This window comes from Chenopodium quinoa, unplaced genomic scaffold (assembly GCF_001683475.1).
Source record: "Chenopodium quinoa cultivar QQ74 unplaced genomic scaffold, ASM168347v1, whole genome shotgun sequence".
Classification (NCBI taxonomy): domain Eukaryota; kingdom Viridiplantae; phylum Streptophyta; class Magnoliopsida; order Caryophyllales; family Amaranthaceae; genus Chenopodium; species Chenopodium quinoa.
Genome location: NW_018744878.1, coordinates 5126954 through 5153403, shown reverse-complemented (window position 1 = coordinate 5153403; position 26450 = coordinate 5126954). Strand labels below are relative to the sequence as shown.

Sequence of the window (26450 nt, the reverse complement as noted above, 5' to 3'; positions counted from 1 at the left end):
ATATATCAATGTACTTATTACTCATAAAACACGGGTGTAAATTGCGTATTTGGTACAAGTACGGCTAAAATGATATTAGAGGTACCCATGGTAAAAGAAATACTACGGGTACGCCAATACGGGATCGAGTACGGATACGAAACAGGTATGCAATACGGTTGTTGGTAAGATAGAAGATACAGATATGGCTAATTAATTATAGTAAAATATATTATTTAAATAAATATTTTATAAAATTCAGATTATTAATTATTTGAAATTTTTTACTTAACTATATTTTAAGAAAACAAAAAAATCATTCAAAAATTTATAAACTTCATAAAAAATTATATTGATTTTAAAACTTTTATTATTCAACATTGAATTTTATTTACGATATGTAATACTGCGATAAAATTGGGTACAATTTACTGTAATGAATAACAAATTATTGTTAAGTATTTCACTATTATGCACTGCTAACCTTAATTGATTTTATAAATACTTAGAGTTAAAATTAGAGTTATCAATCCTAAATTATAACCTTGTAGGCTTGTAGCTCCCATTTTATTTGTAATGTTTTAACCAAAACATTACAAGTGTTTTTTTATCAAAAAAAAAAAAACATTACAAGTGTTTCAATCTATTTATGTCTCAAACATACGAAGAATGTGCTACGACAGTTCAAATCTGTCAATTTCAGATACTTTTTAATTGGACTTTCGTGGGCCGAGCCGGAACCACTTAAGTGCCTTAGGCCCATAATAAAATATTAAGGAGCAAAGCCCATAAGATTTTTAATTGGTTTATTCTTGTCAGTTAATTGGTGTCTCAAAGATATGTGCGACAAATACAATATGTTTTTTTTCAGATCATACAAATTAATTGAACTTTCTTAAGGAAGATTTTTTTTTTTTTTAAATTGTTTTTTTTTGTCCTATGCAATTACCTCTAATTTTCAGTTTCCTAATTTGATACGAGTAATATTGTAATAGTAACTAACATGTATAATCCTTTTCTCAAAGGATTGCTATAGGCCAATACGGAGAATTAAATGTTAATCATTAGGTAAATCGATAAAATTTTCAACTTAATGCATGTCAAATATTAATTTACGTTGAGAATGTAGCTAAATCACACTCAACATTTTAACCAAATAAGTATACTGACTTCTAATACAATATATTCCGTTCATAACAAAACAATTTTTTTTGTTTTTTTACAAAAATAACTTAATTGATAATATTATACATGTATAAAATGATTGTTTTATATAATGCGAGGGTTCTAATTTATGTTCAACCTTTTAACCAAACACGGAGTAAGATAGTTGACATATAACGCAATCTAGTTATCAAGACTAAACAAACTCATAATAAACATAATCAATTGTTAAATGAGCAATATTTCCCTAATTAATGGTACAAGTTGGTACGATCACGAGTATGTTTGAAGCTGTAAACATACATTGTGGGTCAAAATAGTATGTATGTTTGTGTGCTGTAAAAAAACAGGTATAATTTCTCTCACCGTTGACCATAATCAGGTTCACGAGGCTGCAAGATTTGTTGAATTGAGAGAAATAAGAAAATAAAATGATGGGCTGTTGATGTGATGGTGATGTTGATGATGTTGACTTAATTGTGTGATTTTAACATGTACTAATCCTTAATTGGGGCCATTTTATTGTCCCCATGCATGTGATTAGCCCACATGTTTCTATGAAATTATGCTCAATTTTTCATTATTTCTCTTTTGATGTTCAAAAAAAACAAAAAAAAATAAACTTTTGGAGGTACGAAATTACTCATAAATTATAGAGGAATTATGCTCAACCATTTCATTATACTATTTATTTTTGTTAGTTTTAAAGGATTATTGTTCATTGATAGAGAAATATGTGAGAACATATAGCGAGTGTACACCAAGTTTAATTTTTCAAATGCTATAAAGGATCATCCTAGTAATGTGCAATTCTTAGTGCAAGATGAAATCAACATTTATATTGTAGTTTTAATGATAAAATTCATTATTATCTAGCTTAACTCAAATTTATAAATCTAATTCATCACATTTGTAGTTGCCATGTGATATTTTATTAATAAAAACAAAAAAACTTTTAGAAGTTTCTAAGGAATGTTCAGTGATATTTTATGACTCATACATGACACAAAACCGTTTTAATGTTTTATGCTAGAATTTGGTTGGAATATATGTATATACTATGGAGATTAATGTTGTGCTAATAATCTTCAAAAGACAATGATTTCCAATAGCATAAAATTAAACCATATACACACAAAATTAAAAAGTTTTAACTTCTATAATCCAAACAAAAATAATCTGTAGCAGAATTTATTTAATTTTTCAAAGATTACGAGCAAATTAGATTTAATTTTGGATTTGATGCTTATTAGTTTATTTTCAGGATGAATCTAAGAAGCTCAAATTACACTAGATCTACCAATACATTATGTGACAAATCTTAAAGAAAACTAAAATAAAATAAAACCAATAAATTTAAATTCTCCCTATAAAAAAAATACAAAAATAAAAACAAAAAAAGCCCATATACACACTCAGAGCGAAGATGATCACAGAAAATGAGCCCATGAGAGAGAAAATTATTGGTCCACTGCCCATTAACAATGTTTCAGAATCCACATTTTTAGGGATTTATCAATTATTATAATTATTTAATTTTTTTTTGGACTTTTCTTTATTTTTAAATAATTCCATAATAATAATTAACCAAAATCCCCTCAATATATACCCTTTATATAATCTCATTTGATATTAAATTTTCACTTCCAACTAAACTCTTCCTAGCTTTACTTCTCTTCCAAACCAAAAAAATGGAAGAAATAAACCAAAAAAAACCAACAATTTTTCTTATAATTTCAACATTATTATTTTTATTACCATTTATTACAAATGCAAAGTCACAAAATGTGCAACTTAGCAAATTATACAAGACCAAATACCATAACAACAATGAAGAGTTTAATGAAATTAACAAGCAACCTTATGATACAATGCTAATGGATGGTATAGTTGATAAACGCCACCATGAACACCACAAACAACACCATCATCAGCACCATATTCGTCGTAGTCGTCGTGATCATCAGAAGGAAAGGGATAGAATAGTGAAGCTTCCAGGACAACCACCAGTGAATTTCTCACAATATGGTGGTTATGTTACAATTGATAAAAAAGCTGGAAAAGCTTTTTATTATTATTTTGTTGAAGCTCCTACTAATCACACTTCTTTGCCTCTTCTTCTTTGGCTTAATGGAGGTAATTCATTCATTCCTTTAATTTTACTCCCTAATTAATCACTATAACATTATATTCTAGTTCTGTTTCATTCTGTTTTTGAGTATTTTTATTACTTAATGTATTATATTCGATTTTTTTTTTAATTTTTTTTTATCGGTCAGTAAAGACATTACAAATTATAAAAAGAGAATTGATATAATATTCGTGTATGTAATTAATTAAATAGTTTATTCGTCTTTGACACTAGGCCAAGAACTCGCGTAATTATTGGTTAATTTTTGCAAAACTGTAGGTCAGTAATTGTGAAGGTGTGAACTTTGTGTTTTGTTAATGCAAAAGGTGTATGAGGCCTTTAATTGAGTAGAAAGTTCACTCCCTTTACACTGTTTTTTTTTCTTTTCTTTCCCTTTATGGAATAGCTGAAGAGATAAGGTATTATTAATTTTATTTTATTTTGTTTGATATAATGAAAATCGACAATACATCACTTGTTTTAATTTCATTTCAAAATTGAACATAATTAAGCTAATTGAAAATTAATTTACGTATAATAGTTTATAATACTCACAATGTACTAATCTAATACTTATTAATGTTACTTTCTTAATGATCATATATGACATATTGACATATAAACAAGTTAATTCAACTCGAATTATTATTTGTTTCATTTCTCTTCTTAAATACGAAGTACATTAAATTAAATTGCATATTTGGTCATATATCTCAAACTTGAGAGGGATTGTTATTTTTATTACTAAGGGAATATACTGTATTAATATGATTTGGAGTTTGTTTTAATTAACTAAATTCTTTGACCTTGAACAAAAATGCAGTAGCTAATTAGTAATTTAATTACCATTATTTGCGGAACAAACAAAGGCTCGATTCTCGGGTAGTAATCTCGATTTGTTTGCTTCTGTGTTTATCTTATCAGTTTGTACCATCTGTACACCATTTATCCTTTTATTATTATTTTTTTTCCCTTCTAATTAAAAATAATAATTTTATTTTTTAGGTTAGAAAATTGCTAGTTGCTACTACTCTACTAGACATGCATAATAGCATACACGTCACTAATTGAATCATCAATTATCATTAGAATAAACCTATTGAGTAACATATATTGTAATTCTTCGTCCCTATCTTGTATTAGGATATTATTTGTTCGTTTACATAGTAAGTTATAATTTAACATATTTACATATTATTTCTCTAAAACTGATGACTACGACTTTACCAGTAAAAGAGTATTAATGTTCAATTCGATTTAATTTGTTGTAGGGAATGTAGTAAGGAAGGCAGTTTCCTTCGTTGTTGCGTAACGCAAAGCAAAATTATGTTTGTTAAATTTGATGTCAATCAAACAAGCACTTAGATTTAAATTCGTAGCATCATTGTCTCTTATACTAGAAGCATTACATTTCATTGATATTATGTAGCCAATTCAATTGATAGATATTGCATGTGTTTGTGTGTAGGCTTGGTCCCTACTTTTCGAATATGTTGAGCACAAAAATAACTTGGAATTATTATATAGTGACATTTTTATAATTACAGGCTAGACTAATGATTTAGGACATGGACAAATTTGTATGGCCTACGCGCAAATATATAAATAATTGTCTATGTATAAGTAATAAGGATATTTTGTCAAAAAAAAAAAAAATTAAAAAATTAGGGTATTATTTTTAACAAAAACAAATAAAAATAATCTGAGGATATTTATACTTGTAAGATTTTCTGAACGGTCATTTGAGAGAGGGCCTATTATGTTCAGCTTAATTCAGTTTAGCTCTAATAAGTTTAGTTCATTTCACTTCCTAATTTCCTTCTCTCATAAACAATTCATTTCAATTCTATTCAGTTCAGTTAAGTTATTTTCAGTAAATCAGAAGATACCCTAAATTTAACCAACAACTTCCTCTATCATTATTACTTACCTTAATTTTTTCAATAAAAAAATACACCGTTTCAAGGTAGTTATTTTATTATTATTAAAAATATTCTTCCACCGTTCTCTGAATTATTGTAAACAGCAACATTAATAAGAATCAAATTTCAGAAAACAAAATGGTTATAATACTGATTTTAATCCTAAAATTCATTCATTCCCTGCAGTTTTAACACTTGTTTCTTGCTTCATCCTTCATTATCTTAATTATTTCTTTTTTTATATTGTTCAAATAACTCACCTTGACCATAATTTTTTATACCAAGTATTTATATGTATACATAATTAAATGTAGTGCTGCAAATTGCTACGGAATATTGCATGGATATGTTTTCATAATTTTTGTTTTTCATATGATTAAATTTTTTTTATTGCGAGGAGTTGATAAATGTGATCCATTTAAATAGAAGTATAATATTAGTATTAATAGACATTAGTGACAAATAACATATCCATTTGTTCATAACAATGTCAATTTTTTTTTTGTCATTTTTTCTAAAATAGTACAGAGTACTTTATAGTATTGGTTTATGATTAAGTTCTTTAAACATGTCATATAGACATATATAAAAGAAAAGACGTGGCGATATAGCCATGGAAAACTAAATTTAAATGTAATTTGGAGTTGTAATTAACCGTTGGAGGATTGAGATGAAGTATCAACTAATCGTCTGTTCTCATACGTTGAAATTCAGTTCAGTTCAGTTCAGCTCAGCTCAGTTCAGTTCAATTCAGTTCAGTTCAGTTCAACTTCTAATTTCCTTCTCTTATAAAATATTTATTTCAGTTCAATTCAATTCAGTTCAGTTCAGTCAATGAGAACATGCCCTAACTCTTTATTGAAGAAGTAACATGGTCCAATTTATAGGTGAAATTACAAAGGATTGTACTAATCAAGTTTTCATTGATTGATTAATTAAGTGAATTTAAATTTTGCAGGTCCTGGTTGTTCATCTTTGGCTTATGGAGCTATGGAAGAGTTAGGACCATTCCGAGTTAGAAGTAACGGCAAAACATTATATAGGAACAAATTTGCATGGAATCATGGTAATTAATAATTTTATCCTAATTTTTGTCTCCAAATTTGATTAATTACCACTTAAAACCCGAAAAAAAAAACTAATATTTTCGCGTAAAATTTGTGTATGTAGTTGCAAATGTTTTGTTCTTGGAATCCCCTGTTGGAGTTGGATTTTCTTACTCGAATACAACATCAGATTATGATACAAATGGAGATACTAAAACAGCTGAAGATAATTATGTATTTTTATTGAATTGGTTTGAGAGATTTCCTGAGTACAAAGGCAGAGATTTTTACATTTCTGGTGAAAGTTATGCTGGACATTATGTTCCTCAGCTTGCTCATGCTATTCTTCAACACAACACCAAGCCTAAAAGTTCAATGATCAACCTCAAGGGCATCATTGTATGTTTCTTTTCCTACTCTCTCTCTCTCGAGCACACTTATGATTACGTATGTTTACCACATTTATATGATTTCATCTATCTTATGTAGTTCTTTTATAAAACAGGTGTATCGAATTGAATTGTTAACAACTTTATGTATAAAAATTAAACAATAATCTCCCATTAACGAAGTTGATTTTTATGTGATATGAGATGCTCGACACATGTTGTGGTATATTCTAATAATGAGTGTATACAAACAAGGTGCCTAATAGAAACAGGACATGATAAGACTATATAGTAGTGTATCACCAATAATTGGAATTTTGGCCTTAATTATTCTATAATTGACATAAAAAGCTCTGAAGTTAGACCATGTGTTTGCATTTCCTACTTATAATTTATACGAAGTATATTTGGAGTATACGATAATTAAGTGTTTGACTTAAATACAAAGTTCAGATGCCTTTTTCAATTCCACTAGCAAAATTCTCTGACATTTAGCTAATATTACATGTGAAATATTTAATGGCCACATCTTTGGATGTCTAATTTTGGGATTGGTTTTTGGAATTTATTCAGAAGATTGGAATAAAAGTTTTTACTACTTTAATTTTGCAAAATTAAAGTTACGTATATTTTTATTTTATTTACATAGTTTAAGGACCATGTGGTTTTACTTATATGAACTTATTAACCCTAATTTAAATTTTTCAATGTAGATTGGAAACGCAGTGATAAATGATGAAACAGATTTGAAGGCAATGTACGAGTATTTTTGGACACATGCTATAATATCGGACCAAGTACGAAATGATATAATGGGGCATTGCAATTTTACTCCAAATACCAGCAACCAGAGTTTAAAATGCAATTCAGCTGCTGATCAAGTTGAGATTGATATTCAATACCTAGACGTTTACAACATCTATGCTCCTGTGTGCCACTCCACTAATCTTACTCTCAAACCCAAGAAACTCACTGTAAGTTCATCGTATTAATTAATCTCATTCTTAATCATGTATCTCAATCAAATTGTCAATAATAAAACGACTTGCTACGAAATCCTTCCCTTGTGTGGGAAAGATGGTCACAATGGCATTTCACGAATTTGAGATTCAATTCTGACCATTACTTTATTATCACGTTTAGTTTTTTGATACGAGGATACGAACATAACTTAATAGTTTATTTTCGTGTGCAGCATGAATTGGATCCATGCAGTGATCATTATGTGACGGCTTATATGAATAATCCTGAAGTCCAAAAGGCTCTTCATGCAAATGTGACCAATCTTTATTATGATTGGCAACCTTGCAGGTATGTTAATCTTTAAATAATTTTATTAATTGAAAACATCGACTATATATATTGAAGTACGGAGTAATAATACGAGTACACATTTGTTACAAATCACGATATTAGTTAGATAAATGATCAATTATAAACAACCACATATTATTGTTGTACAATCGTGTATACCTTAACCTTTGTATCAATTCACAGTCACTATTATTAACATATTAAATTATTAATGAGCCAACTAAGATTAAAACTTTTTGTTGTTATGAATACATACACATCTAAAAGAAAGACTTGAGCATTAATTTAGATATTGCTTTAGAAAGTGATTAATGTTATCATTTTGCAATGTTGTACACAGTAATAATCAGTAACTCATTTTCACTTAAATTGGTAACAATGATTTTTTTTTCAGTGCGGTTATTAATAATTGGGCAGACAGTCCATCAACAATTATCCCAATTCTAAAGGAGCTAATGGCTAAGAACCTTCGAGTGTGGATTTATAGGTAAAAATCCAATCTTTATTATTAGGATTATTATAGTGATCTAACCATCATTTTTTATGATATCATTATATTTACTTTTTATCGTTGTGACAATTTTGCTAGAAAATGGACCTGCACATGTCTAACAACATTTGTGAATCATTTGTTTTAGGTTAGAAATCATGACCTAAATATTTAAAGTGAACTCGTGAAATCAATGTAAAATTCATAATATCAGTTAACCACCATCCATACTATTATTATATGCATCTACGAGTATGTGCTTCTGATTAATACAACATTTCTAATTATTCCTGAGATATAAGAAATTGGCTTATAATGACTTAATTACTTACATCCTAGAATCCTAACTTGACTCAACTCGAACCACTAAAACTCCTTATTTGAACTTTGAAGTGATGAATGGTGCAATAATGATCATCATGATCCTTAGTGCAGAAGTTTACTTTTGTTCATATTTTCTTTTTAAATGGGGCCAAAGGTTAAGAGAAAAAACAAAGACCTTTTACTGCTCTTTACTCTGTCAAAGACCGGACTCAAAATCACATCAATTCGATTAATTTATCTTGCAAGCTTACTGCCATTGGAATGTTACAAGTACAAGTCTTCCAATTTGGTCACAATTATCAATCAATCTTTTCAAATAATGTAGGGTACATTTAACAAGAAACAAATTAATTTACTTGATTTTTGGTGGTTGTTATATTTAATGTTATAATTGCCAATAACTATGGATTGTTGTTGAAGCATGATTTGTGCACCGATTTGGTCTAATCAAACATTATAAACTGTGAATATAATGCAGTGGTGACACAGATGGAAGGATACCAGTTACATCAACAAGGGAATCCTTAAATAAAATGGGACTTCAAATCAAGACTAAATGGCATCCTTGGTTCATCAAGGGAGAGGTGAATATTATTCATATTTTAACTCTTACTATCGTATTAGATTGAAAAAAAATATGGCGGATTTAGTTAAGGTTATGGATCTTTATAGTATGTACTAAATTGCGATCAATACTGAAACAACAAATGATTAGGCTATAAATGACGGATTAGTTACTGAAGACACCGGAGTATTATTTAATGGCAACGCAATTTGTAAAGGGACATTATATTCAATATTAATAATCGTATTCGTGTTGGTCAGGTTGGTGGATACACACAAGTATATGAAGGGAATTTGACATTTGCAACAGTAAGAGGAGCAGGCCATCAAGTGCCAAGCTTTCAACCATTAAGGGGACTTTCATTGATCTCACACTTCCTTTCTGGAACACCTCTACCTAATACTTCAAGAACCAAAATGTATTAATATCTTTTGTTTTTTTCTCTAGATTATTCCTAAGGAATTGTATTTCTTTTTTTTTTTTTTTTTGGTCCAAAATTGTTGTTGGTGGCCATTAAAACATCACATTGTACAGTACTACAGTTTATATGAGCTACACCTAATTTAATATTCAAGCACGACGAGTACTAGCTAATTCTTTTACATCCAAATGATTTTTGGTCATCCGTTCAATATCTTTACTACATTCTTTGAGACTAGGGTAAATTTCCCAATGTAATATACTACAAACAAATCAGCCAGTCAATTTGTTCTTTACACAGAAGAATCCTGCAGTAGAATGAATTATTTCATACAACTCCAAATTCACCACATCCTATCCTAATGACCGGAAGCAAATAGAAGTAAAGGAGCCCTCAAAAGTCTTCCTCCTGCCGGACCCTAGGCGCCCACAGCATTGCAGCCAAAAAAAAAAAAAAAAAAAAAAAAAAAAAAAAAAAAAAACAGTGGAGATTTGGATCACTATTCAAAAAAAAAAAAAAGGAGATTTGAATCATACGTAAATTTCAAATTGGCAAGTTAACTCAGGTTTTAGGCTAGCTACTTTACATGATAACATTATGACTTGAAGATAGGTGAAATTTTTTGGTGATGCCACCATGGCAGTCCAAACATCAGGTTTTGAGGTTTAGCCCCTTCATCGGCTTAGAACTGACCGTCCACGTTTCCAGCTCAAGAGGGCATTATTTCTCCCCAACCTGAATTAATCTAAATTGCTAAACTCAAGATCTGCGAACTGTATGATCAAGGAAAAAACAGAAGATTGTGTGTGCATCATATCAATGTGAAAAATTCAAGGGGTTAGAGCAACTTCAATTATGGAATACGGAGTAAGTAGTATGAGCCAACCAATTTCAAGGCACTATACCAGAGCAGCCTGATTACAGTACGAGTATCCCTTATAGAATTGAAGAGCTCCGTAAGTTGCAGATATCACCAGGAAACTCCATTCTTCATTTGGGCCTACCCATCTCCTATCAATCATATTAACTGCACCTTCCCAAAATTCAAATAGATTTGAGCATAAATCATTGTAACTTGCAAGATGAATTCCATATAATGCCTTAAATCAAAAAGTACTTTGAAAATTGGAAACATCATTCCATACAAGTATACAACTCAGAGCAATTGAAAGTACATAACATATACAACTCAGAGCAATTGAAAGTACATAACATCAAAATTGTTGAAATAATGATAAACTAAGCCATTATGTAGCAACATGTAGTTTCAAAAACTCAAAGATAGAACAAATAAACACAACAAAGAATTACAAAGCCTCATATTGTAGGGGAGAGAGACCTAATTAGCAAATTTGTCAAAGATTACATAAATTAGAACTGAGCTTAAACTAGTAGCAGTAATTAGAACTGAAATCATGAATTGTGAACAATGAATATAAGAATTCAGACCAGAGCAACAGCAATTACCAATAAACCTTTAAATGAAGTGATAATGTAATACACAAGAAACACTATAAAAGAGAGAGAGAAGTGGCAGTACACAAAATTGAAATTCAATGTGAAGTACAATTCATAAATTTGCACCATAATTCACGGTTAATACCTTTTTTTTTAAATCTTTAAGCTTGCAGAAACTACAGCAATAAAAGCACAAGGAGAAAATCAATTTAATAAAGAATGAAAATTTGAAGACACTATACCTGCAGAGAAGAGGTGCAAGAGCTGGGAGAAGAAGAGATGAAGGGAATTCTAAGTGAAGAGAGAGGATGAGATAGATATGGAAAGGAAATTTGGGAAACCACAAGAGAATTGAGAGAGGTCATTTTAGACCGATAACTTTGGTTTCTTACACTTGGGAAATGGTAAGGATATTTAAACAAGGGCAATGCTTTACCATAGACCTTCATTTAATGGCTAAAGACACCAAGGGACAGTATGTTTTGACATTCTCTCAGTATCTCTTGTAATTTTGGTGCCTTTGGCCACTCAAGAAACACAAAATTCCTCATTAAATCAGCAGTGTGAAGAACAAAAAAAATTCTAACACAACATTCAGCACTTACAAAAAAGTTATCTACCCTGTATAAACTACCTTTTTTCAAATACGACTTCCTTTTATGTTCTCTACCTCCAGCCAATCTGTAAAAGAGAATCATTTGTAATTAGAAAAGACATTTAAACTAATGCCAAACTGCCAACTATGTATACCACATTACTACTAACTTCATGTACCTAGAAAATCTTATATTTTGACCTATCAGCTACGCAGTATCTACAATGAGCCAAACTTGAAACAAGGAGAAACCATCTAAGCACTTACAGGCTTTGTCAACAAATGGTGAGAAAACATGAGAGGTAGATGAAAGTGCGAAACTAACAAGATATGCTTTCTGCAGTTCTGAAACTGCATTTACAGTGTCCAGATGAAAGCACTGTCTCAAAGAAGAGGTAGTGAGAAGTGTTATAAGATAACTTCCAATTCTAAACAATAGAATTTTAGTATTTAGATCAGATATTTATTTCGTCTAGCAAAGTCTCCTTTTATGAACACTTCCAGCAGAAGATTACAAGTACTCTGTGTGTGCTAAAGGAAAGACACTGAAACTCATGCTATCCAATGTACTGTATAAGATAAGCACGCTGAACCAAAATGAGAGAGCAAGTTTTGGGAAGAGTAAAGTCTGGTGATGAACAATCATCAACTGAACTTTAAAAGCATCAATGGATACAAAATCCAAAAGCAACAAATGTGGATTTCTACTCAGTCTATAAGTATAGATGTGTACACTAAATTGAAACATAACCTAAGTAGTGACAAACCAGAAGTACCTTGATAAGCAATAACAGTATCTGGTCATCTTTTTTGTAAGCCCTCCAATGTGAATGTTGCACAATCATCTGAAATTCATAATGACTTCAAAATATACATTAAAAATAATAACTATGTTATCATTAACCAATCCAACAAAGATCAAATTCACTTTTCAATATACAAAATTGCAACTAAGTATCAATAAAATCAACAGGAAAATTTATAACAAATGATACACGGTAAGATTCTGTCTACAGTGTTAAGGAGCATATAAATGCAATTAAGTACTTTGTACAACAGGAAGTTCCTGACAATCATCAATCTCCTCTTCTCAGTTGGAGATTTTCAGTACAGTTCCAAGTTATATTATCACTCAAAATTATAAGTAAAGCATATGTGCTAAATTAAATAAAGAAAGTAATCTAGTTGCGTCTAGAATCTTGAAGAAACTGCATATGAATCCAATAGTAACCAAACGGCCATTCACCTAAACCTATATCCTATAAAAAAGAATCAAATTTGAAACAGAGCTTCAGAAAGAACTAAGATCAAGAACTCCATTATATAAATAAAAAATCATACTCTGTAGTGCTACATTATTGTTGACATCCGAAAATATAAGCTAAAAGTATAGCTACCAAAACTATAGTGCTAATTTTCTCTAAATGCCTAAAATTATGATTATTGATTCATAATAATATTATGATGTGAAACAATATAAAAAATGAAGTGATACAAATTACAGTCCTCCAAAAGAGGGAGTATACGTATAACGTATTTACCAATAATCCCCACACGAGCAACTACCATTCTTAAAATGGTGAAATTTGCTAGCGTCTCTCACAACAATCTCACGATCTTTGACTTTTGATATCAGCTTAAGTGCATTATGACAATCGTGGCATATCCGATGGCTCTGAACAAGTTGAAGTGGGACATAATCAGGAGTATTCATAAGCCCAAAAGTCACAGCCAACTTTTCACTATGGTACAAAAGCATATGCTCTTCTTTCTCATCTACGTCTGGAAGCAAATATCTATTTTCAGGAACATACCCATGTTTCGAGATCTCCACAAGCAAACCATCCAAATACTGGTATATCTCCTTTGTCTGAGCATGTGACTTATCACCAGAACAAAACGCATGTGACTGTTTCTTTATTTCAATCCAAGTACACGACGGTAGTAATCTTAAACCTTTTTGCTTTAAGTTATGAATGACAGAAGCAGCTTCCTCCATCTTCCCCATGTTGTTGTATATATTCAAAAGAACAATATAGTTGCTAAGCTTTTCTGGTCCCATTCCATAAAGTTTCTCCGCAGCAAAAACCCCAAGCTCTAAGTTCTTGTGGATCCTGCAAGCAGTTAGCAACGCCGCCCACATATTCATTGTGGGCTCAAAGGGTGCATTTCTTATCAAAGCCAAAGCTTCATCCAAGAGCCCCTCCCGGCCTAATAGCTCTATCATACATGCATAATGCATTGCCCTTGGATTGATGTTATGTATGCTGTCCATTGAGTAAAAAATATCCCACCCACGATCTGACAAGCCTAAATTACTGCATGCAGATAAAACAGCAAGAAATGTAACATGGTTAGGTCTCATTCCTTCACAAAGCATTTTGTCAAACAACTCAACTGCATCTTCTCCTCTACCATGATTGGCATATCCAGCAATTAGAGCATTCCATGATATGAGGTTTTTGCAGGGCATTCTATCAAAAACATTTCGAGCATCTTCTATCCTCCCCCATTTGCTATACAAGTCTATAAGGGTTGTATTAGCTACTGTATCTAAGCTAAATCCATGACGAACTAAACTTGCATGAGCTTGTTTTGCATGTTCAAGTGACCCCAGCCTAGCGCATATCCTTACAACAATCGAAAATGTAAAATGGTCCATAGGAACATTAGCATCTTGCATTTCATAATACAAACTTAAAGCTTCCTCACTATAACCATGAAGTGCATAGCCTGCAATAATCGTGTTCCACCCAACAGTAGTCTTTTGTGGCATTGCATCAAAGACAAATTGAGCATCCTCAATGCTCCCACACTTACTATACATATCAATCAATGCACAAGCTACAAAAATATCATCACTAACACCCATTTTCAATACACATGAATGCAATTGTCTTCCCGGATATAACAACCCCAAACCTGCAGTTGCCCGAATCATAGTAGCAAAAGTTCGTGAGTCAGCCTCAGAATATTCTGACCACATCGTAAGAAACAATCGATAAGCCTCAACATAATCTCCTACATCCACTAACCCGGCAATCATTATATTCCACGAAACCAAGTTTCTCTGAGGCATTTCGTCAAAAAGTATACGTGCGTCCATTAACATATTACATCTCACATGCATCAACAACACCCTATTGCTCATATATTGATCTGGGACAAACCCATTATTAAACATGTGATTAGTTACCCTTTTTACCCCTTTAATTGATTTTGCTCCAATGCATGCATTCACCAAGCTATCATAAGTGCTACTAGTGACTCCATGACCATCCTCAATCTCCAAAAAATCAAACAGCTCAAGAGCTTCTTGATACCGTCGTTTAAAAACTAATTTCTCTATTTGATCACATAGACCAAAAGAAAATTTATTTTCCTTTGTATGCTTAATGTTGGTCTTTTCTTCAGTATCTTCATGGGGTTTTGAAGGTTTATAATTGGGTTTGGGGCGTAAAGTCTGCTTCACCAAAGAGCACCGTAATGGAGAAAAGGATGTGCTTCGTTTTCTACCGTTAGTCCAATATAATTGAGAACCGGAAAAGAAAAAGGCTTTGGAATCAAAAGCTGATGAAGAAGAACTATCTAGGATCTGTCCTAAGGATATATTCTGATATCGCGACAATGGAAGCTCCATTGCATTCTCTTCACAACCAATTCAATGAGCAAGCAAAAATTTCTGGAGAAATATACTTTTGTCAAAAACTAGCACAATATCATAACTTAAGATTTACCAAATGCAACTCAAAAAATGACTATCACAAGTTCACAACACACTACATTACTCAAGCTACTATCTAATTCGCATTCTACAGAACAAAATCATCATTTCTCAGATTCAAAATTCGTAGAAATTTGCTGATTTATTCGATTTGTACCACGAATTCTCAATCAAATTAGAAGAACACAATGCCAAACCTAAAAAATCTAAATTCAATTGCACAATTAGGTACATTCAATGAAAGTAGTGATAATAAAGAGAAAATAACATAAAATTGAGCATAAATTTCTTTAATTAACTAAAAATCAAAATCAAATCAATATTTTACTAATTAACCTCTTATCTTGTTATAATCTTTCATAACTTGAGTAAATACTACGGAGTATAACAATGATTCAATAATCCAGCTTAGAAGAGCCCTAAATTGATTATACTGAAAATCAAAATTAACGACAGTGTGAAACAAAACCCTAGATTGTGAAATTAATATTCGATAATTCATAAAATCTTACCACAAAAGCTGGTTCAATGGAGGTGAGAAAGCTTAGAAACTGCTTCAATGGAGAATTCAGAGTTGGGCTTCAATGGAGGAGAGAGAGAAAAAGAGAAATAAATTTCTAGTCAGCAGCATCCCAAATCTTCGGTGATTCCTATGCTAACTTTAATTTATTCTCTACTAGTACTTTGGAGGAAATTAGTTGAGCAACCGTTTTGTCTTTCGTATACCCAAAAAAAAAAAAAAAAAAAAAAAAAAAAAATGTATTCCGTATTTTGTTCGTGTTTTAAGTTGCTTTAAGTTGCATCACTTTGCAAATTGCAGACTCTTAAAGAATTTTTTAGAGATGACTGTTATAGAGAGAATAAAAGAATGGACTCGTGGGATAGAAGATAGATTGTGAATTTATTTAACTAATAAGGAAAATAATGCAACAAATTTAAAACTTTATGTTTAAAAAAGTGATACAGCTAAACTTAAAAGAAAGAGGAAGTATGAGTACAATGTATGAGAGTCTACAAGACTACAACTCTACAAGTACTAGTTAATGTAACAAAACATAGCCCATACTCCATATAGGTGAATGATTAATGACAGGCGTATAATATAAATTATAAACCCTTAAATTTCAAAAGATATCAACGATTAGAATTCATTCCTAACATGATCATAAGCATATCACAATTTTCAATTCTTGAACCGAATTTATCAAAGTGCAATATGAACAACCCTAGCAGCCAATTATGATAATAGTTGTGGCTTTGGAGTTAAGTGTGTGTGTTTGGGGTGGGGGGAAGGTCTCCGCCAGCCCCGCGAATGGCGTCACCCCTGGGCCCTGGATGGGAGCATGGAATAACTAAGAAGCATAAGTTCTTGGTGTGGTAGTATAGATGCATGGCAAGTTTGTTGCTTAGAGGTTAGAAGTTGGCTTACCTTAGATATTTAATCCTTACATAAACAAATACTTGCAACAAATTGTTATGATAAGAAGTTTTTGGTAAGAATCATCAATCTTTTGACATTTTCTCGTTATTGTACTAAGTCTTGCTAGTTACTTACTGATGTAACGAATCAAATACGCTCAAGCTATAAAAATGCCAGATCTTGTGCATATACACGAAATCGTTGCAAAAACTGTGTTAACTCATAAGACATATCAATCCATCGTTCTGTCACATACAGCTTACCAGAACTCGTAAAGCTACTGTCATTACCACTTCATTCTGTTTTGAGAATTTGTCAGACCAGATTCTGTTAGAAGGTATGATCGAAGAAACGAGTTTTGTGTCATTAAGGTAATGAAGATGCTCTTGATTTCGGTTCGTGCACAGCTAGTAAGACTGCAGGAGTATGTTGCATTTGCCAGAACACCATATTTAACAATAATTTATCATACAGCTCTTCAATGGTCTTTTCTCTTTTGTGTAGTCTATCTTGCTTAATTATAAAAATAAATAAAATAAAAATCATACATTCTTTCCATCCCAATCCCAAAATCATGTCAATTCAAGAAAATATTTTTTAAATAGAAAAACCATACATCTCTTCCATCTCAATCCCCTAATCATGCCTATTCGAGAAAATAATTTTTTTTTTCATCCCAATCCCTGATCATGGCTATTCATAAAGTAATTTTTTTTTCATAAAAGAAATTATTGAAACCAATTCAGTGTTTTATCTCAAAGGAAGTTAAATTGTTCAAAAACCCACCACCGAAAATAGTAAATACCTTTCTATCTCCATTTCACTATGGATAATTGGATTCAATTTGAAAGTGATCAGGAAAGATTGCTTGATGGTTGTAGGGGTATGGCCGTATGGGATATATGTAAGATTCAATCACTATACAAGGATTATAAAGGAGAACAATTAATACTCTTGATAACAATCATTCATTACATTTGATGCTGTGAAGAACATGATTAGTTTGTTAAAAAAAAAGCCTTGAAGATGCGGACGACGAAACATCTTGCACTAACCTGGAATGAAAAATCTAGAAGAATTTCATAAAATAAGAAAATGCCCAAAAGATATCAGATGACAAGAACAAACTAATGAAACTATGTTATCCAGTTCTCACACAGGAAAAGTCACACATGTACACTGCTGAGAACCAACTTAAGCTACTTAACCTTAGAAATGAGAGTTGGAAAGAATACAGACAACATTGGGAAAAACATATTCTCAGATTTTACATTCAAGCTAACATATTATAGTGCATCAGAACAGAACTTACATGGTCACTGTCAGGAAAGACTCTAAACATTCACTAAACAAGGAACATATTGGAGCCACTTTCTATACAAATTCTAACTACTGCGTTGTCACACTTTTTGCCAAATTTCGAGGTTGATCAACATTAAAGCCTCGTAACACTGTCAGGTGATAAGCTAACAGCTGCAAGGAAGATACAATATAGTGTCAACAAAATTATTAAACATTCTCAAGTTCAATAAGATTGTAACAAACAAAACAATTTCAGAAAACATTTTATCATGATCCTGGCTAGTATGTTTGAACTAGCTATACATTTCAAATACTGTAGAACCACAATTTCCAAAGAAAGCATTCGATGTCAATTACACTATATATATTAATAAGAATGGTATATACACGTGGGATACAAAGATGATAAAACCACACCCTGGGAGAAGGGATGGGCGGAGAGGAGTTGTTGTATAGAGCGGTATTAATTCAAGAAAGTAATGACTTTCAGGCTAGGCAATCCTTATTAAATTATACTCAAATTTCACAACTATTCACTCAAAGTCAAATGATCCATTTACATACCTGTAATGGAATGATGTTGATCACAGGCTGAAGGCAATCTGAAACCTGAGGAACTTCAATTACACGACATGAGCCACCTAGGGAGACAGCTGCTGCATCACCTTTGGAGCACAACACGATCAGACGACCTTTGCGAGCATGAAGTTGCTGGATTACTGACTGTTGCTTGCTGTAGGAAGATATTCGACCAACAGAATATATTATAGAACTTCAGCACCGTAGCACAAAAAGAGAGAGAAGGGGGGGGGGGGAGGGATAGGAATTCAGTTGGTAACCTATCTTTTGAAAAGCTTGAAGACTAACCTGAAGCAAGCATCACGAGTAGCAATCACAACAATAGGAAGGTTTTCGTCAACAAGAGCCAAAGGACCATGCTTCATTTCCCCAGCAAGCATTCCTTCACTGTGCATCAGAGAGACCTCCTTTACTTTCAAAGCACCTTCTAAAGCTGTTGCATAGTTGTAACCTCTTCCAAAAACAAGGAGAGACTGCTCATGAATAAGTAGTTGAGCAAGCTCCTCCATTTCTTGGTCTAGTTGAAGTACCTCTTTTACCCGACCTGCAATACACAAAAAAAACTTTTACACAATAATACATGGTGAACAGGTAGTAAATGTGGTAAAAGAAACAAATCAGGATGGATTCTGCTGATGACAGCACTGACAAGTGATAGGGAAACTTCCCAAAAGACTCACAAAAGAATCATTTTAATAGAGAGAGGAATTATAACGTACTTGGCAATTCATATAAACCTTCGATAATAGCTTCTCTTCTGCCTTGATTAGAGATTGTGTCATCAGCAATAGCTAGAGCTAACATAGCCATCACAGCAATTTGACTTGTATACGCCTGCTCATCATGATAACTTTGGCAATCAGATGCAAAGAAGAAAACAGAGCAACTACTTGCTGAAATCAGATAGTAGAGACATGAAAATACCTTAGTACTTGCCACACCAATTTCAGCACCAGCATTTATATGCACACCACAATGTGTGTTTCTCGCAATTGCACTGCCAACTGTATTTGTTATACCAACACATAGTGCCCCATTTTCTAACGCGTATTCCAGGGCTTGCAAGGTATCGGCAGTTTCACCAGACTGGCTGACAAAGACAGCTGTATCTTCCCTATATATTGGCCCCTGCCTATCAACCAGATCACTAGCAATTTCCATTGTAACAGGAATCCCTGAGAAACAAAGAGGTATGGTCACAGATTGATAAAACAGTTCAGAGGAGTAACTAAATGCACAAAGCACCATATACACAAACCAGAAAGTTCTTCTAAAATGGGCCTTGCGGCTAGAGCGGCATTGTAACTTGTACCACATCCAATAAAAAGGATACGCCTACTTCTCCTGATAGTTTTTAAATGATCTTTGATTCCACCCAACAGTACAGACTTCGCTTTGCAAGAACCTCCACGAATAAGTCTTCCCCTCATTGTTGTTCTCAAGGACTCTGGTTGTTCATGAATCTCTTTTTGCATATAATGTTCATATTTTCCTTTGTTTATTTGTTCAACTTCCATCTCAAGAATGGAAAGCGCCCGTTGCACAGAAGAAGGTCGACAGAGAGTGCCACTACTCTTCCCTTTCTCATTTTCAAATTTGAGAATTGTCACCCCTCCATCCTGAAACAATACATATTTAACTTTATCTTGAACCAATTCACTGAGCCAAAAATTAACCATTGCCAAATAAAAGAATCAATGTTCAATCAAGATTAAGAAATGTTAATGACTTCTTTGTCTACATCCCCTGCCTAGACATACATTATAGAGGTCCAAACTTTGTTCATGAAGCTGAAAGACAGAAAAAATCATTATCTTGGACCTCTTGAAAGTATTTCTTCATTACCAGAGATGTCCTCTAACAACATGCACATTATCTAGACCCTTCAAGGTCCTCTTTCCTTGAGATGTTCATTAGGGCATTTCAAACGGATAATCAAGTTCAAAATTTCAAAATGACCGAGAATTCGAGAAAGCTCTAGCACTAGACACTTAAAGTGGTGAAAACGCATGCTTTCCCTAGTAACTATATAGCACTTGAACATCATATAAAATAACCACAGAATTACCTTTATATGAACTACTTCACCATCCTCAATAACCAAAACCTTCTTTGTGTGCTCAACAAGAGCATTAGGATCACTTGAGATAAAAAGTTCTTTTGGCTGCCCATTCCTCAAAATTTTGAAGTCAGGAAATGATGCTCCAGCACTCACATCTTCTGTTAGTTCCTGAATAAGTGTTAATCGCAGATAATTGTAGCATCAGGAGAAATTATCAAAGAAAATCCACAAATCTACGCAATCACTGATTCTACCTACCAAAAGATAGGCTGAATAACTCCCAACATGATTAAAAGTCCTTATCAAATAAAATAAAATTTATGGGTTCAAATTTGACACTCCACCAACAATGGTTACATACAGAGATTGTTGTGAGAGTAACAATAAACCCCAAACAAATAGCCAGCGACATCGAAAAAAAATGAAGCTGAAGCAAGTATGCATACAAACTTGCAATTGGAAACCTTCACAAAGCAGCAAGAGGGGTTTTTTAAAATACTGATAGAGCAATTTCCATACACCAGAAGAAGTCTGGCACTAATCGTCACTCATGTCAAACTAATTTCCTAGGACACGTAGATATGGAAGACCAAATTTTCAAGTGAAGCCAAAACGTCTATCTGCCAGACAGTAAATATAATATTGCAAGTTGGCAAATGGAAACCATGAAATTCGTTCACAATGCATAGTATCTGTTTGAAACGGTAAAACTTCCAGCACAACTTCCATAATAGAGAAGCAAAGCCTACTACCTTGTATTTATAATTTTATTAATTTTAATAATAAGACTTCTTACTGAATTCAAACTTCAAGATATAAGGTAGAAGATATGATTATAGAGCATGGTGGACTCCGATGTCAAGACAACAAATGACAGGACATTATAAGCAATTCAAAATATAAAACATGAAGCTCATCAAACATCAAACAAGATCATCATCTATTTAAAACTTAAAAGTGGGGAGCTGGGGATGAAAATGCCAGTTTTTTATTGATTAATAAATCAAGGGGAATGGTATCCTTGATTCCCTTAGATTTCCAATCTTCTAACTGGTCTAAATCCTTAATAAATCATACCCTTTTTAGGTAAGTTATACCAAGCCTATAATTCGTAATAAAAAATCTTGGTAGTAGTATTTATTACTTCAAAAAATACTTAAGTGTATGAGTTATATCCTTATATGATCTCTGCGCTCAATTAATTCCCCATGGCATTCTCATGATTTTCTTAGTATCAACGACGACAAAAATCTGCAAAATATTGCAGACACACTTGCCTCTTATACTTACCATAACGCACGATATTGGGAATCTATATGGTCAATTGCTCCATGACATTAACAACACAGAGACATGTGTAGAACTTGGTTAAACATGTGTAGAAATTGGTAAAGTCAAACCGTTAAACACAACAAAATTGCATTTTTAACTTACTTTAACACCAATAAGCAATGGGCCACCACGTTTGCAAGCAATCAACTCATTTGGATAATGTCTGCTTTTAAATATTAGTGCATAAGCACCATCAAGATGCCGCATAACCTCAAGGACAACATCACTGAATGAGATTTTGTTCTCTGCTGCGAAACGAAAAATGGAATATGATAACTTCAAGTCATTAGTTTATTAGAAAAACTTAATGCCTCAAATTTAAGTATATAACTTTTTTTTAAAAATTTAAGGGGATCATAGTCTAAGATTTAAATCATCTATTTACCAGAAACGGGGAAGAAGTGAAAAGGAAGGATGATTAAAAATCACACAATTAAGAGATGCATAGTTTCTAAAAGATATTGATATTTTATGCATGGCCTCCCTGATTTCACCCCATTCTGTTAGCAACATCTCCATGCCCAAAATAATGGAAAAGAAGAAAGTTATGATAAATCAATCCTATGAAGTAAGAACATTCAAATACAATTCATTATCAAGAGTCTCAAATTATAAGGCTGGGAATAACTCTATCATATTGAAATGAAATTAAAACAGTGGCGAGTATAGCATCACCATACCATCATCAACCTAAAAAGAAATAAATACCTTCTCCTTCATTTGCTTTGTCATAAACATACTTAGCAAGCTTCGGTATTACTTCAGTATCAGTATCAGATTCGAATGTAAAACCATGTCGAACTAGAGTTTCTTTCAATACCTAAACATGCAAAGGAAAGCAGTCAGTAAGCATTGGTAACAAGAAGAAACAACTAAACCTACCAAACAGATAGTTACTTTTACACGTTTCTTATAAAATAAAATTAGCTTATATCAATCCCTAACAAGGTCACAAAAAAATAGCCTCTGTAGTAATTATTGTCGACTGTATGGAATTTCCCCGCAAAAAAGATTAAGCTATTGGCATTGTTGATCCATTTTCAGACATTTAAAGGCGGTAAAGAAACTTTAATAAGCTAAATGTTGAGCTTGGCAAAACTTTATGAACATGAGGTGATAGCTTATATAAAGCATGAAGCATATGTAAAACGAAGCATAAAATATTTGCAATTTTAAAATCAATGGTAAAGTACAAAGAGGACCCTTGAGAAAAAATTCAAACAAACCTCATAATTAGTAATAACCCCATTATGAACAACCACAAACTCATTTTCAGGACCAGAGGTCTGTGGATGACTATTTCTTGGTGCAGGCTCGCCATGAGTTGCCCATCGAGTGTGGGCAATTCCAGCATGAACAGAAAATGACTCCTCTAGGTTCAACTCTGTGGCTGCAACCTCTGTAACAAGCAAATCTACTATCAGTTACAAATTTACAATATGCATATTTCATCGAATTATTACATGATCCCGCTCAGCTCATAATTCTTAATGCCCCACACCCTCATCCCCAAACCCCATGAGGCTCTTTAGTCATGAGGTTCTTTCCCACACACAATAAACAACAGCATCAGTAGCCCCGCTATGTTAAAAGTTCACATCCTGACCGGAGTAAGACGTGCATGTTCATTAGTTATTAACACTCCAGTAAAGATGTTGCAAACCGAAACCGGAAGCACCAATAGAAACGCAATGGACTTAATTAATAAGCTTGTAGCATCTATTGTGTACTATTGCATTGTGTAGAATCACATGATTAAAGCAACAATTTCAATATACCCTAATACTTGCATTTTCAGCACCATATAATAAAGCACACTGCACAGAACAGCAGCATATGATCATAACAAGATTCAATTGCTAAAACAACCATCATAATTGTCATACAATAAACTTAAACATTCTAAAAGATCATAAACCACTAAAACCCCAAACAACCCAATTGAATTCATAATTTTATGATCTAAATTCCTGATCATGATCTATAGAATTTTTAAAAAATAAAATCCCATAAAAAAAAAAAAAACGTTACACTAATACTCAAGAGTAGAAACTGATGAAATTCAATCAAACCCAGAAATTCCCACAATTCAAAACACCCAAAACAAATGAAATTCCCAGAAAAATCCTCAAACCCAGAAAAACCCAGAATTCAGAACAGTAGAAAAATGTGAAAAATTTAACCTTGATAGACGGATTTAACGAGGGATTCAATGTTGCCCTCTTGACGAAAAACGAGGGGAGAAGGAGAGAGAGTTGATGAAATGTCAGAAGAAAGAGAAGAATCAATTGAAATCCCGGCGGAATCATAACCTCGATACTCCAAACGCCGTAATCCGTTGAAGAGAACTTCAACAATGTAACGTCTTTCTCTGTTAACATTGAAGTTCAAATATGCAAAGATCCCACACATTATTCTTTGATTTGTTCGTGAATTCCGGTTCTCTTATCAAGGAATTGGTCGGAGATCGAAGGATATTTGTATACAGAGGAGAGAGAAAGGAATGAAGAAGAAGAAGAAGGGATGTCAATTTTGACTTTTTGACTATAATATGAACAGTAATTTCCTGGGAATTTTAACTGATTTTTGAGGTTTATAGATTGGGAAAATTCTAAGGGAATGGAATATGAATTTGGCTTACTAAAAATGTTCAAACTTGGTATGTAGCATGGATATGTAATTGACATGGACCCATGAATTAGACGGTTTAGATTTCATACTCTTTATAGAATTATAGATTTACAGTGATTTAATGATGCGAATCAAGTATTAATAATTTAAGATTCTTGATTTATTTTCTTTAGGATTTATTTTATCGTATTCATATGATTTACTTAGGATAATACTAGAAGAAACTCATGTGCACGATTTGTTTGATTTTTTTTTTTTTTTTTTTTTGTATTTATGAGCTAAAATTTATTATATATTTAGATAAAATTCCTAAAATTAAAAGATAATATTTAATTAATTTAAAATTAAAAATCTCATTGGCCAATTTTGCTTATGTGACATTTGAATTATTTAATTCTAAAAGAAATTAAAATTAAATATAGGTGACAAAGTCCGTGCGATGCACGGTTTGTTTGAATTTTTTAAAACATTTTTTCTTTTATTTATGTGCTAAAATTTGTTACATATTTAAATAAAATTCCTAATATCAAAATATAATATTTTATATTTAATTAAATTAAATTAAAAAATCACATTCGCCAATTTTTCTTACATGGCATTTGAATTATTTAATTCAAAAAGAAAATAATAATCTCTTATTTGATTGGCTACAACTATTTATAGTCTTACGTGGTGCGCTAAGAAAATTAAATTCTACATTGCTCTCTAAAAACTCGGGAAAAAACTCCCCTTTATATATATATATATTAGATAGATTAGATTTATCTTGTTAGAAGATATTGTTAGAGTGTTCGGATTTAATTTTATTTTTTAGATTTGTTTATCCTATAAGGCATGGGATTTTATGCCTATAAATATTTGTTTTATTAATGAGAATAGAGAGATTGATTGAGTTTAAGAAAATATGAAAAATGTGAGTTAGTTCGAGTCAACGTTGCTAAAATTTACGTTGCTTTTCTTCTTGTTTTAGTCGAAAAGATCACATCTTTATTGGATTAGGTTTACCCTAATTGCTAATATCCCTTTCCGTGCTTTGATCCATATCATTTAATAAGTCATGAGTTTCCGACTAATCAAATCTAATCCGAATTTGGGTACTTTTATTACGAAGTACATTGTTAAATCATAAAGGGGAATCGTTTCTGATTAAAATGAGACACGTAAGAGTTTGAGAGGCCTAGAAGGCTAAAAGATCATGGTAAGCAAGGTAAATACATTTAATGATAGTGATATTCTTTTAAATTTATGGTAATATGTCAATTATTCTGAAATGGCCAAATATCTGAAATTGAGTGGACGTATGAAAAGCACCCCCTAATCAAATTGCAAAAGTTTCAAATTCAAGTCTTATCCGCATGGTGTTGTGGCTATTGCGGATCTTGATGTAACTTGATTTAATTAATATTATTGCCCATCCGTTTTATTCAAAAAAAAAAAAAAAAAATCAAGTCTTATCCAGTAGTGTAATTAGTGTACATTGAACAATTAATATGGCCGGTCATAAATAAATTTTAGCTTTTCTTAGCTTAATGGAATTATGGGTAAGACTTTGAACAAGAGTAAATTATGAAATTGCTCATTTTGACTTATACTCAAAAATTT

At 32.1% G+C, this 26450-nt stretch overlaps 3 protein-coding genes across 4 annotated transcripts; 1 reads left to right on the top strand and 2 right to left on the bottom strand.

Annotated features, from left to right (window-relative positions):
* The first annotated feature begins 2235 nt into the window (after positions 1-2235).
* LOC110705715 (serine carboxypeptidase-like 40) lies at positions 2236-9921 on the top strand. Its single transcript, XM_021883630.1, has 8 exons — positions 2236-3279; positions 6155-6262; positions 6367-6641; positions 7345-7605; positions 7827-7942; positions 8340-8432; positions 9238-9343; positions 9585-9921. The coding sequence occupies exons 1-8, from the start codon at positions 2835-2837 to the stop codon at positions 9747-9749; spliced, it is 1569 nt and encodes a 522-aa protein (XP_021739322.1). The 5' UTR covers positions 2236-2834; the 3' UTR covers positions 9750-9921.
* A 2894-nt stretch (positions 9922-12815) lies between these two features.
* LOC110705714 (pentatricopeptide repeat-containing protein At5g50390, chloroplastic-like) lies at positions 12816-16262 on the bottom strand. Its single transcript, XM_021883629.1, has 2 exons — positions 16035-16262; positions 12816-15480 (listed from the first exon to the last, which is right to left on the bottom strand). Exon 2 carries the CDS (start codon positions 15436-15438, stop codon positions 13336-13338), a length of 2103 nt encoding a protein of 700 aa, XP_021739321.1. The 5' UTR covers positions 15439-15480; positions 16035-16262; the 3' UTR covers positions 12816-13335.
* A 1731-nt stretch (positions 16263-17993) lies between these two features.
* On the bottom strand, positions 17994-24880 carry LOC110705713 (glutamine--fructose-6-phosphate aminotransferase [isomerizing] 2-like). 2 transcript variants are annotated; one of them, XM_021883628.1, is made up of 11 exons: positions 24401-24880; positions 23444-23616; positions 22926-23037; positions 22320-22462; positions 20892-21053; positions 20082-20442; positions 19748-19998; positions 19543-19657; positions 19112-19367; positions 18809-18977; positions 17994-18415 (listed from the first exon to the last, which is right to left on the bottom strand). In XM_021883628.1, the coding sequence occupies exons 1-11, from the start codon at positions 24627-24629 to the stop codon at positions 18332-18334; spliced, it is 2055 nt and encodes a 684-aa protein (XP_021739320.1). In that variant the 5' UTR covers positions 24630-24880; the 3' UTR covers positions 17994-18331. The 2 variants fall into 2 exon arrangements, with proteins under 2 accessions (XP_021739320.1, XP_021739319.1); XM_021883627.1 differs by having other exon boundaries at positions 22320-22465; positions 24401-24878.
* Between the last annotated feature and the right edge of the window lie 1570 nt (positions 24881-26450).